The sequence below is a fragment of the Odocoileus virginianus genome, chromosome 2 (genome assembly GCF_023699985.2).
Source record: "Odocoileus virginianus isolate 20LAN1187 ecotype Illinois chromosome 2, Ovbor_1.2, whole genome shotgun sequence".
Classification (NCBI taxonomy): Eukaryota; Metazoa; Chordata; class Mammalia; order Artiodactyla; family Cervidae; genus Odocoileus; species Odocoileus virginianus.
In genome coordinates this window covers 101,870,419-101,889,748 of record NC_069675.1, presented here as the reverse complement: position 1 = coordinate 101,889,748, position 19,330 = coordinate 101,870,419, and the positions used below count along the sequence as shown (strand labels likewise).

At 55.5% G+C, this 19,330-nt stretch overlaps 1 protein-coding gene across 6 annotated transcripts in view; it reads right to left on the bottom strand.

Annotated features, from left to right (window-relative positions):
- Positions 1 to 19,330, bottom strand: part of CACNA1B (calcium voltage-gated channel subunit alpha1 B) — a 203,301-nt gene that overhangs the window by 101,053 nt on the left and 82,918 nt on the right. For all 6 annotated transcript variants that reach the window (XM_070456799.1, XM_070456779.1, XM_070456783.1 and 3 more), the window contains exons 11-15: positions 19,049 to 19,258; positions 14,988 to 15,100; positions 6,424 to 6,536; positions 4,037 to 4,168; positions 3,785 to 3,857 (exon numbers count right to left, since the gene is read on the bottom strand). In XM_070456799.1, coding sequence (XP_070312900.1) covers positions 3,785 to 3,857; positions 4,037 to 4,168; positions 6,424 to 6,536; positions 14,988 to 15,100; positions 19,049 to 19,258 — 641 coding nt within the window. The remainder of the gene's footprint in view (positions 1 to 3,784; positions 3,858 to 4,036; positions 4,169 to 6,423; positions 6,537 to 14,987; positions 15,101 to 19,048; positions 19,259 to 19,330) is intronic.

Sequence of the window (19,330 nt, the reverse complement as noted above, 5' to 3'; positions counted from 1 at the left end):
CCGGGGTTTCGCTACCATGTGTGGTGCCGCCTCCATGGTCTCACAGGTGTCTGTGCATTTGGCCAGGGACCTTCCAGGGCATGCACCCACAACAGGAACAACTTGTGTGTGAGTGCCAGTGGGTTAGATACTGTGACATTAGTTTCCAAAGTGGTTCTATCAACCCACCAACACCACAAGGGAATCCTCATTTCTCCACATCCTCTCTAAAACTTGGGGCTTCCCTTGTGGCTCAGCTGGTAAAGAATCCGCCTGCAATGTGGGAGACCTGGGTTCGATCCCTGGGTTGGGAAGATCCCCTGGAGAAGGGAAAGGCTACCCACACCAGTATTCTGGCCTGGAGAATTCTATGGACTGTATAGTTCATGGGGGTCACAGAGAGTTGGACACAACTGAGAGACCTTTCAGTTTCTCTAAAGCTTGAGACTGTTGGGTTTCTTAATCTCAGCTAGCCTGAGACAGGTTTACTTCGCACCGCCCTGACTGCGAGTAACAGAGGCTGGTTTTACAGCTCTGCTCTCCCGCCGCTCCTCGCCCCGAGCTCCTTCCTACGCACGGGGCCCTTTCTGCTGCTGCTTCCCCTTTCTGATGTGTGCACGTTTTTGTTTCTTCTGATTGCTCTGCTCAGTTGTTCAGTCATGTCTGACTTTTTGCAGCCCCATGGCCTGTAGCCCGCCACACTCCTCTGCCCATGGAATTTTCCAGCAAGAATACTGAGGCGGGTTGTCGCTTCCTACTCCAGGAGATCTTCCCAACCCGCAGATCGAAACTGTGTCTCTGGAGCTTCCTGCATTGGCAGGTGGATTTTTTACCACTAGCGCCACCTGGGACGCCCTCGTTCTGGTTGCTATTTATTCTGGTCGCTGTTTATTGGCTGATGCTGTGGAAATGTCTGCTCCAGCCTATGACTCATTTGACACGCTATGGTGATTTTTGGATGCAGAAATTTGTATTTCAATAGTCAAATTTGCCAAACGTTTCACTTATGATCTGTGCATTTTTATCTCTTCCTTAAGAAGGCCTTCAGTTAGTAACAGTACTCTCCTGTATGTTCTAAAATTTGAAATTTGCTTTTCACATTCATGTCTTAATTCATCTGAGCTGATTTTCAAATCTGCTACGAGGTGGAAATCCAACTTCCTTTTTTTCTCTATGGATAACCAAACTATCCCACACCATCTGCAGTGACAACACAAGTGTTCTGAGTACATAAATATTTCATCTGTGAATAATGACATTTTTCTTTCTTCCTTGGCAATCCTAAGAAATTTTATTTCATCTTTTTCTTATTCTACTGCACCAAGACCACTGATACTGGCATAGTCTGCTAAGAGCTTCTGTCTGCAAGAGTGCTGGGTTTTATCAAACACACACAGAGTACAGGGTGTGATGCACCCCCACACACTCATCACCCAGCTTCCACAATTAACACAGTCGCTCATCTCATCCCGTCTGCTTCTCACTCTGGTGCTTGGTTGTGCTTTTGCTGGAGCTCAGATGCTCTTTCTGATGGCACACTCTTTCCCTTCTTCAGTCTGTTAAGGTGATGAGTTACAGTAATAGACTTTCTAATGTTAAGTCATCTTGCATTTCTAGGGTAAATTTTGCATTTCTAGGGTAAATTCAAGTTGATCATAAAGATGATCTTTAAGTACATCCAAGTTGAATTGGTTCTTATTTCCCTGAGGATGTCTTGTCTCTCTGTGTGTGATGGTAATATATATTTTTCTTCTCTCATATTGTCTTTATATGGCATTTTCATATCAAGATTAGTCCAGTTTCATAAAGGGTGGGTACTTCCTTTTTATCTTCTCTGGAGTCATCTGTATAAAACTGGAGTAACTGTTCTTAAACAGTTGGCAGAATTCAGTTGTTAAAACTGTCAGCGTGGTGGCCAGGATAGGTAGATTTTTCAATTACTATTCATAAATTATTCCATTTATGAAACCGCCTGGGTTTTCTGCTTCTCCCCGGGTTACTGCATCCCCCCGCCTCCACCGCCCTAGATGCACCTGCATCACACCTGCAGTGCTTTCCCCCCAGCGTCTGCGTCTGGATGTGTCTCCTCCACCTCAGATCGTGCACTCTTCCAGAACAACGGAGACTGTCCTCCGATATTTTAGTTACTTTTCCCCAACCTTCTGCCATCAGACTTGCATTCTTCACAGGAAGTCCTTCTTTCTACAACAGATTTTAAGATTTTCTCTTTACTGGGCAGTTTCCAGGTCTCAGCTCTTTCTGGAAGGTTGCTGGCACCTTCTCTGCACCTCTGAGCCACAGTGGGCTCAGGTCTTCCATGCCTGCCGGCTCCCCAGTTCTCACTAGGACCACATCAGTGTACGGTTCACCCTCTATTTGTTTTTTTAAATAGCTATATTTTTACTTCCAGGATTGTTAGTTATTTGTCATATTAACCCGATATTCTTGGTTCTGAGGTGCCCCTCTTCCTTTAACCTTTAGCCATCTGAGGGTTGAAGGCAGCTGCATTCATCTGCTATTTCCATGTCTTAGGAGCGGCTCCCCTCCACCTGTGGGCATGGTCGGCGCTCTTCCACAGGGGCAGCCTCACTGGGAGCAGAGTTCAAGCTGTCCTCCTGCTCCACCCCACCCCGTCACATGCCTCCCTCTCCAACCCCATTCAGAAGCAGGGGCTCCACCCTGGGCTCTCAGGCCATTGGCCCAGTGTCATCCTGAGGGCGTTATGTGCCTGTCCCTGGCGATCTGCTCAGCCTCCTCCAGCCTTAACTACCCTCTCAGCCTCCTTAAAAGACCAGACACTGCTCTGCATCATCCGTGGATGCCTTGACAAAGACGGTAAGAAGGGCAGTGAGCTCACTGGCACTCCAGACCTTTGAGCTCAGAGGAGGAGAAGCCACAGGACTCGGGATGGGGTCAGATGGGAAGCGGGCAGTGACAGTGCAGGGTCTGGAGTCTGGTCAGGCCGGGAGAGGACGACCCTCTGGAAGGAGAGGGCTCTACCCACTGGTCCTGGGGGCGGAGAAGCTACAGGGCTCCCCCAGACCGGGAGGGCTCAGGGGGTGAAATGACCGGACTGGGTCACTCCGTCAGCAGGTTGTTCAAACCGTCAGCTGGGAAGTCCCCTTCCTTTGGGAGAGGGGCCCCAAGGTCCCCGCTCCTCATACCTGTCGTAGCTCCAGCAGTAGCTGAGGGTAGGCAGGACCCTGGCCAGAGTGCCTGTGGAGTGGGGGCTTCTCTAAGCTCCATCATGGACGCCCACCCCCGCCCTCATCCTGCCTGGTCTCAGACATGGCCAAGGGCACTGTGTGGGACAGAGATGTTTGCCTTATCACATGGGGGAGACCCGTCGTGGAGGTGCAAGCCATAGCTCTGTGATGGGGAGAGCACTCAACCAAGACAGTTCTCAGGAGGGAACACAGATGCCACCACGAATGGGGCCCTGACCTACTTGCCCCCAGGGGCTACGGGGAGTGTGTGTCCAGATACAAGGAGAGCCAAGGGGCTGCTCGGCCAAGCCCCTGGAGGGAGAAGCCTGGGGACAGCTTTCCGCTGTATTTGCAAAGGACAAAGACAGCTGTAATCAGTTCCAGGTATCCAGCAGAGAGCTAATCGACAACTGAAGCCAGGGTTTCCCAGGACATCCACCTGCCCCTGGCAGGCTCCCAAGCCGGGTCCTAACCGGGGCCTGACATAGAGGCCCACTGTGCCTGTGTCCTCACGGGCACTGAGGGGCTGACGGCAGGCTGCCTCCCCCGCACCCACAAAGCCCCGCATCCACGACTTAGTCCAGAGCCAAGAGCCTTACCTGGAAGACAGTGAGGATGGCAGCAGGGAAGGTGTCAAAGTTGGTTGTCGGAGTCTCATCCTGGAAGTTGAACCTGAGAAGAACAAGGGTCTTGGACAGACAGAAGCAGGTCCACTGGGCCCAGGAGGGCTGGCATCTGGAGGCTGTGTCTGGGCCAGCAGCCCTTCTTAGGGCCTTTGTGGGGGAAGCAGAGTGGGAACCCAGCAGTACTGTCCCCTGAGCCCTGCCCCTAGGGGGCCCAGCCTCACTTACTGCCCCCCAAAGAGCTGCATGCCCAGCAGAGCGAAGACCACGATGAAGAGGAAGAGAAGGAAGAGCAGGCTGATGATGGACTTCATGGAGTTGAGCAGGGACACCACCAGGTTCCGCAGGGAGCTCCAGTACCTGTGGGGAGGCCTGGTCCGAGCGCGCCAGGACACCAGGACCCCGAGGGCCACGCCTGCGGCTTCCGGCACCTCCCGCCCTGAGGGCCCCACACGCACTTTCTCCAGGGCCCCACACCCCATCTGCACTGCAGCCCACCACCCGGCCCAGGGTGACGGCAGAGACAGCACGGTCAGAGCTGGGCTCATGCGCACCTTCCACACCAGCTCTCTGGTCTCCCTCCCCTGCGGCTACACCTGCCTGCATCCCTCAGCTCCCCTAGGCCAGCACGGGCGAGTGAGGGCCACAGCTGCGTCCCAGCTGTGCGGGAGAAGGGGCCGCACTGGAGCGTCCATCAGCACCACCACCCTCAGCGAGCAGGTTCGCACGCAGTCTCAGCGAAGCAGGCCAGGCTCGGGTGCCCCCCAGGGCCCGAGCCACGTAGCTCGGAGCAGCCCTCCAGGCTCAACACCCCTCCAGCCCACCCCTCAAACGCTCCTGGGGGCCAGAGACCACAACCCTCTCATTCAGCTGAACCCCTGTGCCTCACAGGCCCCCTGCAGTCTGCGGATAAGTCTTGCTGCGGGCTTGCAAATGGGTCCCTCCAGCTCCAACCCCAGGAGAGCCCAAGCCCCAGGGAGACACGCCATGTGCCTCTCTGCCTTAGCACTTGCTGTCCTCTGCCCTGGACTGGGAAGAGGCCTGGGGCATCCCTGAGCCCTCGTCCCCAAGGCTGTGTCACAGAGACCCACTACTCCCTTACTGGGTGCGTGAAAGTTAATAAGAGATGGGCTAGAAGACTCCAGAAAGCCTTCTCCTGATGGGCAAGGTCTAGGTCAGGACAAGAGCCACCCATTTCCAGGAGGAAATGGAGCTGCTAAGACGCCAGGCCCACAGCCAAGGTGCAGGTAGCACCGCACCACCTCCTCCTGCAGAAGCAGCGGAGGACGAGGGCAGGTGGTGGGAGCACCCAGAAGCATCTGTAGGCCAAGCCAGACAGGAGTCCTATCCAAAGCTCCTCTGCATTACAACATCCTGACTTTGAATGGCCTCAGGTGTGGATTTAAAACAGACCAGAAAAGATCTAGTCCAGCCTCCCCAGGAGGCTGAGGAAGTCACTGCAGGTGTTTGGAAGCAGGCCACCTGCATAGGCTCAGTCTGGACCATCCCACAGCCGTCATGAGCTGGGCACGTGCGGCCACATGCTCCAGGCGCGCCAGGCTGGGAGCCTCAGAGCCTCAGGGTGGCTCGGGACCCACGGTGGAGTCACTATGCCCACGGCCAGCAGGTGACAGCTGTGGCCAGGAGCAGCCCCCTCCCACCACCGCTCTGGCAGAGACGGGGAGGTCCAGCGCCCTCACGGGCAGAAGGGAGCAGCCTTCCTCCAGGGCTGTGGAGCCAAGCGGGATGAACCTGAACACACAGTCAGGGCCGCGTCCTATCACTGAGGACGGCCGGCAGGCTCAGCCCTGAGTGGAAAAGGCAGGCCTGGGAGTTCAGGTCAGAAGGTCAGAGCCCTGCTGGGGCCAGGACAGGGGCTGCAAGGCAGGTAAGCAAACTTAGGGGCAGCAAGATAGGAAACCTCTATCTGATAACCTCTGTTTTCTCCATTAACCAGGGAACCGTCACCCTTAGAGGCTGAAAGATGGGCTTGTGGGTTTCAAGACAGGAGCCAATGTGAAACTGTGAGGAACAAGCTAATGAGAAAACCAGAAATGCTGGGGCAGTGCTGAGGCTGAAAACAGCCCCGCGGATAGACAGGCCACCAGGGCCCAGATGAAATCACGCTGGGCTGCCAGCCTCACACTCGCTGCTTTGTGGCTGTTGTCTGTTTACCCAGTTAAAAGCCACAGGAAGAGACTCCGGACTGCTGAGCACAAGACCCCTGCTGCACATCCGTGTGCTCCAGGAGTGGGGGGAGTCCCCGTCCCTGAGCTCCAGGGCTGGAGTCACAGGCAGCATGGGAACTGGGCCAACAAAGGTGCTGCTCCTGGGGGCGTGCTCCACCACCCCCAGGGCCCCAGGAGGAGGAACTCCTCCCACCGACCCTGGGAGGAACTCCCCCTCCAGCCCTTGAGCATGTGGATAAGGAACTCCGCCCCCGAGCCCTGGAGGAACTCCTCCCCACCCCCGGAGCACAGGGGATCCCCTCCCCCCACCCCCAGAGCACAGGGAATCCTCTCCCCCCACTCCCGGAGCACAAGGAGGACAGTAATCCCCCCACCCCAGAGCACACGACAGGAACCACCGCCCCCACCAGCACGCGGACGACATACTTTGTGACTTTGAAGATTCTCAGCAGCCGCAGCGCCCGCAGCACACTGATGCCGAAGGAGGTTCCTGGCTTGATGGCTGCCCAGACCACCTCGAAAATGCTCCCCACAATGACCTGCAACAGAGATGGGGTCGGCCCGGGGCAAGGCTGTGGCCATGTCTCTCCTGAAGCATCAGCCCTGGCTCCCCTGTCCGAAGCTCAAGCCAGATAAGTCAACATGAGGCAGGGGCCTCACACGGAGCTCCTGCAGCCTCTGGGAGCCACAGACGGTGCCTGTCCTTCTCCAGACATACCAGGAGGACACAGGACACAGAGCAGGTCTGGCCTGTGGGTTTCTGGGCAAATCTTAAAAAGACTCCTTGTGCAGTGCCGCCCCTGTGGTTTATCACAACCAGGTGACCCCTCTAGGCCAGCAAACCACCTCAGACAGCCTTGACTGTTAGGCTGTGTCCACACAGACCAGCAGACTCGGCTTCCTTGTAACATCCCCAGTTTGGTCTTGTCCCCTCCGAGATGTTCCAGTTCATAACTGTATATTGTCTTCCCCCAAATACTAGGAGCCAGCAAGTGCCACCAAAGACAGACGGGGACTAGCTTGCTCTGTCGTTTCACCAAGGCTCATCCCGATCACTGACCACACTGGTGGGCTGCGACTTGTGGGCAAGAGGCCTGCCCCCGCTCCAGTCACTGCCAGCATCAGTGTGTCTGGTGCGAGGGACTCAGAAAGGCCAGAGCAGTGGGGCTGAAGCACAGCAGATCCCTCGCCAACGGTGCCCAAATGGAGCTCCCTCCCTGGCGCTGCGCCTTGCGGGGCACACCACAGTCAGCGTGAGTGCTGTGTGCTCTTCGTGTGTGGTTAACCCTTACTCCTGCTAACCTGGCGTCTGCAGCTGGTGTGGAGAACTGCCCTGTGAACCTCAGTCTCCTGGATTCCACTTTGCTATGTGGCTCACTCGTCACCCAAGGTTTCAGTCACGCGCACCCATTTCATCGGCCTGACATCGGCACCCTCACCAAGCCTGGCAAACGGTGACTGATCAGGGGCAGCGGCCTCTGCAGGCTAATGCTGGCCCACGCCCTGCATGCCCGCTGTGCTGGCTGCACCAGCTCCAAGCCACCCAGACGCACAGCCTTCCGCTGCCTGCCTCCCCAGCCTGGATACAACACCCCACTCAGAGGACTTCAGACCTGCCCACAGCTGCTGCGTCCACTTTGACCCTACAGAGCAGCAAAGGGAATGAGCTTGTCATGTCTGCCCTTGGCACCCCAACCATCACCACCAATTTTTCTCAGCATCACATGTCCCCAGGGTTGAACGCTGTCATTTTCTAAATCTACTTTCTTCCCATTGTCAGTCTCCCAACATATCTCCTATTTTCCATTAATCCTCAAAATTTGCTCACATTGGTTTATAATATAAGGTGGCCTTTCAGATAGCCCCCAGTGATCCCACTGCCTGGGGTTCACCCCCTTGTTACCCCTGTCCCCTGGAAGGTAGGTTGGACCTAGTGAGCCACTTTTAGCAAACAGAACCCAACAAACATGATGGGATGGCACCTCCGAGAGGACTTACAGGAAGACTGGGGCTTTGCCTTGGTGCCCTCGGCCCGCTGAGGACCGAGGGCAGCCTGAGCAGAGGCCCATGTGACCAGCAGCCACCAGAGTGGGCTTGGAGAATGCCTTCCTGAGGTCTGTCAGCAGCCACGAGCGCAAGCTTGGAAGGCGCTCTCACTGAACCTCGTGAGGGACCCATGAGCCACAGCCGGACTGCCAACCCGCCAGAAAGAGGACAGACGCTGACTGCTCTAAGCCACTAAACCCTGGGGTAAACTGACAGCCAGAAAGGGAAGTCAACACCAACTCTGGCAGCAGGCGCATAGCGCCGCTGAGCTAGAAACCCGACGTGGGAGTAGCTCAGGACTAGGGGGCAGCTCGGAGCGAACGCCTCACCCGCCCTGAACACATCCCCGCGAGGGCTCTGGGCTCTGAAGACTCCGCAGGTCAGGTCTGCAGCAGGGCGAGGGGAGTCATGGGAGACTACAGAGGGGAGCAGACAGAGAGCCCCGCGGGGCCACGGCCACACGGACAGCAGGAAGCGTGCCTCCGAGCGGGAGCTCTGGCAGCGACACGGCCACGCGGCGCGTGCTGCCCCTGCCTGGTGTCTCCGCCGCTCCCCGTCTGTCCAGCCGAGAGGAGGGGGAACTGAGGGAAGTGCTGTTCAGTAAAGAGAGGCCACAAGTGGCTAGTTTGGAAAATGCTCAGACTCTCCAGAACAAATGAGGCCATGTTTAGAGATGGCATGCCATTTAAGTCAGTGCTAATGAGGTGGATGAATCGAGATCCTATTATACGGAATGAAGTAAGTCAGAAAGAGAAAGAAAATATCATACATTAACACACCCGTATGCAGAATCTAGAAAGACAGTACTGATGAACCTATCTGCAGGGCAGCAGTGGAGATGGAGACACAGAGAACAGACTTAAGGACACTGTGTGATCTGCATATCTGAAGTGATTGACCTTTCTCCCAGTAATCTTCATTCCAGCTTGTGATTCATCCAGCCCAGCATTTTGCACGACGTACTCTACATATATGGAGAAGGAAATGGCAACCCACTCCAGTATTCTTGCCTGGGAAATCCCATGGACAGAGGAGTCTGGTGGGCTACAGTCCATGGGGTTGCAAGAGTCGAAGAAGACTTAGTGACTAAACCACCACCCACCACCCCTCTGCATATAAGTTAAATAAGCAGAGTAACAATACACAGCCTTGATGTATTCCTTTCCCAATTTTGAAAGTCTATTTTTCAATGTCTGATTCTAACTGTTGCTTCTTGATCTGCATACAGATTTCTCAGGAGGCAGGTAAAGTGGTCTGATATTCACATCTCTTTAAGAATTTTCCACAGTTTGTTATGATCCACACAGTCAAAGGCTTTACCATAGTCAATGACCAACCTAGACAGCATATTATATGGCAGAACCATTACTTTGCCAACAAAGGTCCATCTAGTCAAAGCTATGGTTTTTCCAGTAGTCATGTACGGATGTGAGAGTTAGACCATAAAGAAAGCTGAGCACCGAAGAATTGTGCTTTTGAACTGTGGTGTTGGAGAAGACTCTTGAGAGTCCCTTGGACTGCAAGGAGATCCAACCAGTCCATCCTAAAGGAAATCAGTCCTGAATATTCATTGGAAGGACTGATGCTGAAGCTGAAACCCCAATACTTTGGTCACTTGATGTGAAGAATTGACTCATTGGAAAAGACCCTGATGCTGGGAAAGACTGAAGGCAGGAAGAGAAGGGGATGACCAAGGATAAGATGGTTGGATGGCATCACTGACTCTGTGGACCTGAGTTTGAGTAAGCGCCAGGAACTGGTGAAGGACAGGGAAGCCTGGTGTACTACAGTTCATAGGCTGCAAAGAGCCAGACATGACTGAGCAACTGAACTGAACTGAACTGATAGTCAATGAAGCAGATATTTTTCTGATCCAGTGGATGTTGCCAATTTGGTCTCTGGTTCCTCTGCCTGTTCCAAATTCAGCTTGTACATTTAGAAGTTCTTGGTTCACATACTGTTGAAGCCTAGCTTGAAGGATTTTGAGCATTATCTTGCTAGCATGTAAAATGAGCACAAAAGACAGAAAGTGAAGAGGAACTAAAGAGCCTCTTGATGAAAGTGAAAGAGGAGAGTGAAAAAACTGGCTTAAAACTCAACATTCAAAAAGCAAAGATCATGGCATCCAGTCTCATCACTTCATGGCAAATAGATGCGGAAAAAAATGTAAACAGTGACAGAGTTTTTTTCTTGGGCTCCAAAATCACTGCAGATGGTGTAAGTCAAAGTCACTCAGTCATGCCCGACTCTTTGCAACGTCACGGACTATACATTCAATGGAATACTCCAGGCCAGAATATGGAGTGGGCAACCTTTCCCTTCTTCAGGGGATCTTCCAAACCCAGGGCTTGAATCCAGGTTTCCCACACTACAGGCAGATTCTTTACCAACTGGGTCACAAGGGAAGTCCAAGAAAGCTGGAGCGAGTAGCCTATCCCTTCTCCAGCAGATCTTCCCAACCCAGGAATTGAACCAGGGTCTCCTGAATTGCAGATGGATTCTTTACTAACTGAGCTATCAGGGAAGTCCTGCAGATGGTGACTGCAGCCATTAAATTAAAAGATACTTGCTCCCTGGAAGAAAAGTATGACAAACCTAGACAGCATATTAAAAAGCAGAGGCATCACTTGCCAACAAACCCAGAGCTATGGTTTTTCCAGTAGTCATGTATGGATGTGAGAGCTGAAGCATAAAGAAGGCTGAGCTCTGAATAATTGATGCTCTTCAACTGTGGTGCTGGAGAATACCCTTGAGAGCCCCTTGGACAGCAAGGAGATCAAACCAGTCCATCCTAAAGGAAATCAACCCTGAATATTCATTGGAAGGACTGATGCTGAAGCTAAAGTTTCAGTACTTTGGCCACCTGCTGTGAAGAGCTGAATCACTGGAAAAGATCCTGATTCTGGGAAAGATGAAGGGCAGAAGCGGGAAACAGAGGATGAGATGGTTGGATGGTATCATCAACTCAATGGACATGAGTTTGAGGAAACTCTAGGAGATAGTGAAGGACAGGGAGGCCTGGTGTGCTGTAGTCCATGGGGTCAGAAAGAGCTGGACACGACTGAGTGACTGAACAACAACATGGATGTGGGGCAGGGTGGCGGGGAGGAGAGGGTGTTATGAGCAGAGAGAGCAGCATGGAAACACACACACTACCGCGTGTGAAACAGACAGCCAGTGGGAATTCGCCGTGTGGCTCAGGGAGCTCACGCTGGGGCTCTGTGCCGACCAGAGGGGCAGCACAGGGTAGGGGGCGGGAGGGAGGGGCCAGAGGAGGGGACATGTGTATGATCACGGCTGACTCGTGTTGATGTGTGGAAGAAACAAGCACAATATTGTAAAGCAATTATCCTCCAATTAAAAATAAGTAAACTTTTTAAAAAGAGAGAGATGACGCGGTCTAAAAATGAAGCCAAGGGCACAACAGTGTCAGGTATGCAAGATCCCAAAAGAAGAAAGGTGGGTCTCAGGGCACATTCCACAGCTCTCTAGCCTTTCAAAGGGATGTAAAGTGAGCCTCCAAATGTGCCCCTCAAAGTCCTTTCCTTTCCAGGACGTGAAAGGGTGTTGACCTTGGCCATCTCAGCAGCAGCTCAGGCCAAGGAGGCTGATCTCTAAGAGCGCTGTGGGCACGGCTTCCGTCCAACAGAGGGAAACACAGGAAGACACACCACATTACGCTCTAAAGGATTATACGTGCAAAAACGTCACCAGCTTGGGTCAAAATGCAGAAAACAGAATGAGGCTTTTGGATTCCCCAAATTCCACTAAATATGAAGTAGGTCAAGATAACCTCAGCTAGAATGTTTACCACTTTTAAGGAAAGAAGATCAGGGGACTCCCAGATCTAGAACTAGGGAAGGGGACCAGGGGGCTCCCAGTTCTAGAACTAGGATAGGGGACCAGGGGGATCCCAGTTACTGGGGATCCCAGTAACAGGAGGAAAAGGGGCAAGGCACGACCTCTGAAAGAATGACATAGCTCATAGACACACATAAACCAATTAGAATCAAATGGGACCAAGAAGGCAAACAAGACTAAGCCTTGATCTTCAATCAGCAAGTGAAATGACACACCCAGAGGTGCCATGACAGTTCCAAGGCACTCGCAAAAGGCCAAGCAGTGGGCAGTGGCCCAAATCCTGGAAATCTCCACGCCTTCCCCAAAACAACTGAAATAATCCTCCCACCCATCAGCACATGAAATTACCCAGCCTGTAAGAACTGACCGCACCACGTCTCCCGGGCACACTCGCCCTCTGCGACGGCCCACAGCATCTGCAGAGGGCGCTTCTCTCCGACTCTGAGCACACCCACTTCTTACCTATCACTGTTCTCTCAGTGAATTCTTTCTGTGATGACACATCAAGAACCTGGGCTTCATTAGGTCCTGAAACCAGATACTGTGGATTTTGGTTGGGTTTGAGTCCCAGGCACTTGGGTTCAAGTCCCAGTCTGAGGTAAATGGTTTCAATCCCAGACCTAGAACTCAGAAAGGAGAGCAGGGGGATCTCATCCTAGACTAGAAAAGGGGACCAGAGGAATCCAAGACCTAGAACTAGGAAAGCAGACCAGGGGATCCCAGACCTAGAACCAGAAAAGGGGACTGGAGGATCCCAGACCAAAAACTAGGAAAGGGGACTCAGGGGGGGCCCAGATCTAGAACTAAGAAAGGAGACTCAGGCTAATTCATTTCAATGTATGAGAAAAACCACTGCAATGATGTAAAGTAATTAGCCTCCAACTAATAAAAATAAATGGAAAAAAAACAACAACAACAACAAAGAGACTCAGAGGGCTCCCAGACCAGTAGGCAGGAAAGGGGCCCCAGGGGCCACCTGGACCTAGAACTAGGAAAGGGGCCCCAGGGGCCACCTGGACCTAGAACTAGGGAAGGGGACTCAGGAAGCTCCTAGGACTAGAACTAAGAAAGGGGACCCAGGGGGTTCCTAGACTTGAGCACTAATCAGGGATTTCCCCAGTGTTTGCTGGGCTCCAATCAGCCCTTCCATATGTCCAGTGTCCCTATTTTGAACAGGAATGTGTAGAACAGCTACCCCTGCCCACCCTCCACTGTAATGCTGCATGTGGGGCTGGATAGCTTGTCTCTCTCGTCTCATGGCTCTAAGATCTAGAGAAACTGTGGAGCCTCAACCAGACCTGGGTCCAATTTGGATGACGAGATTCTGCCTTTGAGCTTATGCTGCAGTAGGGTGAGTCGGGGAGTGCAGGTGAGTGTATCTTTCACGGGAAGAAGCTGGATCAGAAGACCGTGGCAGGCAGCCCTGAGGACAGCCCCCACAGACCCCTGAATCCTGGTAACATTCTCCCCCAGGAAAGGTGGGCTGGCCCACTGACTCCCTCGTGACAGGTACAATAGCACAGCTGGCAGCTCTTTCCCCTGCGACTGCTGTCTGCGGCCTCTGTCCGGTACTCATGTCGTGAGTTCCGGCGTGGTGAGGACCCTCAAGCAACCCACGGAGAAGCCGCAGCACTGGGGGGCATGGCCAGCCACCCACCACAAGCCAGTGTTTTCAGCAGTCTCTAATGGGCCTGAACATAACCCTCCAGTCTTAGTCAAGCCTCAGGCTGGCTGCACCCCTGGCTTCAGCTGGACTGTGACCTCATGAGGGACCCCAGGCCACAGGTACCCTGTCAAGCCACACCTGGACACCTGACCCTTAGGAACTGTGAGATAATAGATACTTGTTTTAAGCTAATAAGTTCTGGAGTAACTGTTAGCTTATATGCAAATTACTCCCTGTCCTGGGACCTAGCTGGTTCCCAGATGACCATCTCTGCAGGCTCCTCCCTGACTGGGTCCCCTCTGCCTACACACGCCAAGCTTTCTCTTTTCCTTTGTAACCAAGAAGGCAAAGGAGCAGAAGCGTTGGCTTGCTCCCAACCGCCCGCCAAAGTCACAGGTGCCGCGTGTCCCAGAGAGCACTGAGGCAGGCACTGCCTGCCCCGCCGAAGCGCAGGCAGCGTGGCAGTGTATGACCCCCTCCCTGGGCTCCAGTGTGGACCATCCTGCATAGGAGCTGGGCAGCCCTGGGCCCATCACACAATGTCCCCAGTCATTCACGTGAAGTGAGTCATCGTGAGGCCCTGACAAAGTCACAGACCACGTCTGTCGGCTGCACTGCATCGCGGAGAGGAAATGGTAAACTCCATTTCAGGTCGAAGCTTCCCTTTGACCAAGGTCCAGCCTCCCTGCCTGGCTACTGAGAAGCCTGCAGACGTGCGAGGCCACCTTGGGCTGAGGCATGGCCGCTTCTCACTCGGGCCCTCCACCAGGTCAGAACTCGGCCGTGCGCAGGTGTCAACAGTGCCCATCCTCGGGCTCTGGGATCAGCACAGGGCAGCACCCTGCACAGCTGCAGGGCCCGGGGAAGGGGCTTCCGCACCGCCCAGGGCCTGTGCTCATCCACGGTGAGCCTTGGAAGCACCTGCCTTCCAGGCCTCCCTCACTGCAGAGGCTGCTGAAGGGACCTGGGCCCACTGCTCCCCTCCGGCCTCCCAGGAAAATCTGGTACATGTGTCCAGGCCTGCCCAGGCCAGACCTACAGGATGGGGTCAGGAACATAGCCTCCTTGAGCCTCCATGGGATAGCAGCAGCACATTTAAAAGATCATCTACCAAGCGCGGAGGAGGCCACAGAGGCTTGAGCTGATCTTGAGACTACAGACAGGTCGGAAGGGAAACGCGGCTGCCCCGTGGCCAACACCCGCACGGGCAAGCACCTGACCGGGATGGGCCTCCCCCGTCTGCAGGCTGCCTTTCCGACCCGGCGGGATCAGTCCCCCAACCCATGGACTCTGCTCCAGACCCCAGCTCACACTGGACATGGCATCGTGGGAGCGGGCTGCCTGTGCTCTCAGGCCAGGACACAGTGGGCCCACCTGGACCCACAGTAGGCATTCCCTGATGAGGCAGCTTACTCACCCCAAAATCGAAGCAGTTGAAGGAGGACCGGAAGTAGCTCCTGGGCCCCAGGCCATACATCTTCAGGGACATCTCTGTGAGGAAGAGACCCAGGAAAACAAACTCTGCAAAGTCTAGGAGAAGCCGGAGAAGAGGGGGATTAGCTCGCGGCCTCCTCCTGCCTGGCTCAGTCCAGACCGGAGGACATCAGACCTCTGGGCCGATCCAGGGGGCAGCTTCCAGGCCTGCTCTGTGGCTCTGAGCTCCAGCCTCAGCCCAGGACAGAGCAGCAAGCAGAGAGGACGTGATGCAGAGGTGCTCCTTCCAGCTTGCAAGGCGAGTGCTCAGTGCCCTGGGACATGGAGGCAGGCTCCCAGGACCAGGCTCGGGAGTGAGTTCTGGGTCGAGGGCCCAAGTCTCCCAAAGGACTTAGGTGGTCAGGCAGGAGGCCACCAACCCTCCGGAGATGCTGGACAGCCTTGAACCCTTCCTGCTCCCTTCAGTCTCATTCCCTGATCCACACACTGACTGCAACTGGAGTCCCTCTGCGAGGACCCTGGGACAGAACGCCAGTTCCCCTGCAAGGACCTCCCTGACCCTCTTGGACTCACAGCACCTTATTTGGTTTTAACTCTGTTCACAGGCTCACCCCCACTAAAGGCAAGCATCCTTACCACCTAACACCCCCAGACTCCCACAGTACAACTCTCCCAGGAGGCACCCACACTTGCTAGGGGCCCTGGGGAGTCACATAGAGACCCCTGTGGGTGTGGTGCCTTCAGCTTCCTGCAGGCTGGGCCCGGCAGGTGGTGGTGGTGAGCAGGGCCTGCTTCAGCACAGGGATCCTGCCACTGGCAGTGCTGACCCTGCTGCAGGACTGGGGGGGAGGCCACACTGGACCTGAGGGTCTTCCTGGGAATTCAAGGCACAGAGACACTACCCAACCCAGCCTGAGCAGAAGGCAGGGTCAGAACAAGAAGAACAGTCCAGAAGGTGTACGAGACCGCAGACTGCAGGAGACACAGCCAAGCTTAGCCCCTGACTGGCTGGCCAGACCAGGAATTCCAGGCATCAGAACAAGGTCGCTGCTTTTGATCCTCTGCCCAAAGCTGGAATCCATGCATCATTTCAGACAGTGAGCCAAAGGCACTGTGGCCTCTGACCCCAGAGCATGGGGCCAGGGAAGTAGTGGAGCATGAAGGGCGGAGCCCCCACAGAGGGCCAGGGACACAGGGGTCCAGTCGCCAGGCAGTCACTCGCTCGGTGGCCCCAGGGCCTCTGGCATCCAGACTGGTTGGGAGACTGGCCCTCAAGCAGCTTCTGCTCAGACAGATGGTGGAAGAGAGGGTCACACACTTCCTGCCCTCTGTGTGCACCCTGAAATTGTTCTCCTCCATGTGCCGCACAGGCACACAGGCCTCCCAGGCAGCTCTGCAGCAGCTGAGACCCCAGTCCCACTGCCCACTGGGCAGCGCGCCTCACAGACGTGTGATGGTTCACACGGCTCAAGAAGGTCTTGGGTAGGCGACCCAGGTATAATCAGCACCTTCCTGGCCCCTGAAGCCAGTCCAAACGCCAGCAGGGTGCCCGAGCCGTGCCCAGGATGAGTAAGGCGACAGCACGGCAGCCCTCCTGGAGAAGCCATGTGAAGGCTGTGCCCCGAGTCCAACTTGGGACATGAGCCCCTCGGCCCCTGCACTCCAGGGCCCCACAAGGGGAGCTCAGGTCTTGGAGGAGAGACCACAGAGATGGGGACCCCAGCCGCCCCACCCAGACCTTGGAGCTGAAGCTACCCAGTGGCCCGTCTTGCTCCCAGGAGATCAAAGTGGGAGCCCTTTATTAGAACCAGCCCAGGAAGTGCTGAAAGAGAAGCTTTCCAAGAAAGGGGACACCTGGAACACAGCCTCCACAACATACCCACTCCTTCCCTCTCCCAAGGAAGAGACCCTCCATTTCATGTGCTCAGCCTCCCCTCAGGCCAAGAAAGGGCATCCACATGTTCCTTCCTATTCATTCAGCTTGCAGGCCCTTGCACTGCCCTGAGCTGTCCCCAGAGACAGCGGACCCCTCCTTCCAGATCACGGGCTAGGGGAGCAGAGCAACTACATTACACAGTGTCTGCGTTATAACAGGAAGACAGCAACCATGGGAACAAAGGGACAGAGGAGAGGGTTAGCCCTGCCAGACCCAGGGGTTCACGGCATGGCAACATCCACTCCCAGGCCCCCTTCACCAACTGAGCATCAGTCTCAGGGTCCTTAGTGCCTTGGGGTGGTGCATTTGACGGGCAGACGGCGAGGTGCATGGCCAGCCTCAGGCCAGAGACCCATGGTGAGCTCTGATGAAGGTGGTCCTGAAGCGAGCCCCCACTTCCGCCTCTGCCTCCTGCAAGGCCTGCCCTCCCGAGCTGGGTCAGCCTGCCTCAGTTCCAGCCCAGCTGTCAAGGGCAGAGCCCGGGGCACTGAGCAGATGCCTCCAGACCCAGCAGAGGCCAGCCCTCCCTCCAGCCATTTTCCCTGGGGGATGCTGATGCACGCAGGAGTTTCCAGGAGACCACAGAGAAGATAAGGCAGTGAGGGGGCAGATTCGCAGCCAGGGACGCCTGCGGCCCGGCCAGCACCTCGGCACTTCCAGCCTCGTGCTCCTGACATCAGACACACAACCAGGCTGTGCAGGCCCCTTCCAGCCCACTCATAGGACAAATCTCCAGGAAAAAGGAGCAACCACAAGACAGAACGGGTACCATCGGCTTCTTGTAGGAAGAAAAGGCCTAGCTGGGAAGCCCCAGGGAGCAGCCACACCACTGGCCAAGCGAGGAGGAAGCCCTGTCTCCCCAGCCCCTGCCCAACCCCTGCCCAGCCCCCAGGGGTGGGAACCACAGCCTGAGGACTCAAGGAGACACTGAATTCAGTCCCTAGCCAGGCCCCACACCAAACCACGGTCCCAGGACACATGAGTCAGGGGCAGGGCGCCCGGCTCAGTGCACACACTTTGGTTCCTTAGCCCGCCCTCCCCACCCGGGAGCCAGCTGGGGCCCCTCCTGCTTCTCCTCTCTCTGCCCTTTCCCACCATGCCAGCAACGGATTGCAATTGAAGTCTGGAAAACAGCCTGGAGCCAGCCCCCAACACAGCCCTCACCACCCACATTTTCAAGTGACCCAGGGAGCCCAAAAGAACCCAGCAGCAGCAGCCCAGGCTCCTGGTCAGAGCTGCCTAGGCTCCGTGTGGCTGGCACATTGGGGGCCAGAACTGGGAGCCAGGAGGCTTCTCTGGAGAAAGGCTTTCTTGGGCATCTAGGTGACTGCACGCACGCAGGGAAAGGGAGATGGAAAGGGAGAGAGGGAGGCACGTGTAGAAGCCCAGAGCAGGCTCTGTCCAGATCAGCCACTAACAGGAGCAGGCTGAAGGCAGCTGACCCCAGGGAAGAGGCAGGAGGGGCCCCTGACCGCAGGACAGAAATCATTCATGCAGTGTCTCTGGAGCTCTCCTGAGGCAAAACAAACAAGCAAGACCTTTGGTTGCACATGCCCTGCAGGGCCCTTGGGTGTGAAGGAACCTGGTCCCTGGGAAGGGGCCTCAGCTCTTCGCCTCCTTGGAACTGTAACCAGGGCCAGACAGGTCACGACCCAGAGCCCCTGCCGTGTCCTGAGGCTCATGGACATATTTGCAAGTAATCCCTGGTCATAGACACATCCAGATTCAACCAACCAAGAAGAAAAACAGAAACAACTAGAAGAGCCCTGGGAGACCCCTGGGAGCCAAGACTCTTTCTCTTCAGGAATCCAGGGCAGACGGATCCCTCAGTCCCTGGGTCTAAAGCCCTTGGGGCAGGAGACATCATCCCAATTCCCCAGACCCCTCACTCGTTTCCCACTACACTGACAGACGGGGTCTAAGCAGACCAGCCCGGCCTCCTGGAACCTCGGCCCAGGCCTGGGCACAGTCAGGCCTCCAGCAGAGACGCCCCCGGGGCACTTTGGTCGGCACAGGGGTCCCACCCAGGGGACCCCAATGCCACATGCTGTGGACTGGCAGTGGATCACAAGAGGTGGGGCCCAGGAGGGCAGGGCCCAGCTACGTACACAGCGCCGTGGTGAGCCGCTGCGGCTGGTGGTAGTGCACCATGGCCACGCACAGTGTGTTCAGGGCCACCACGCACAGCACCACCCAGTAGAAGCTCTGGGCCTTCACCAGGCGCCGGATGAAGAACCGGAACATCTTCTCCTTCCTGCGGAAGTATGACGAGCTGTCCGTCTTCCCACTCTTGAGGCTGGCTCGAGCGAAGGGGGACCCTGCAGGAACAGGGGGCTCGCTGAGGGCGTGGGGGACCAGTGGGCCCCAGGACACACTCTCCCTCTGCCAGT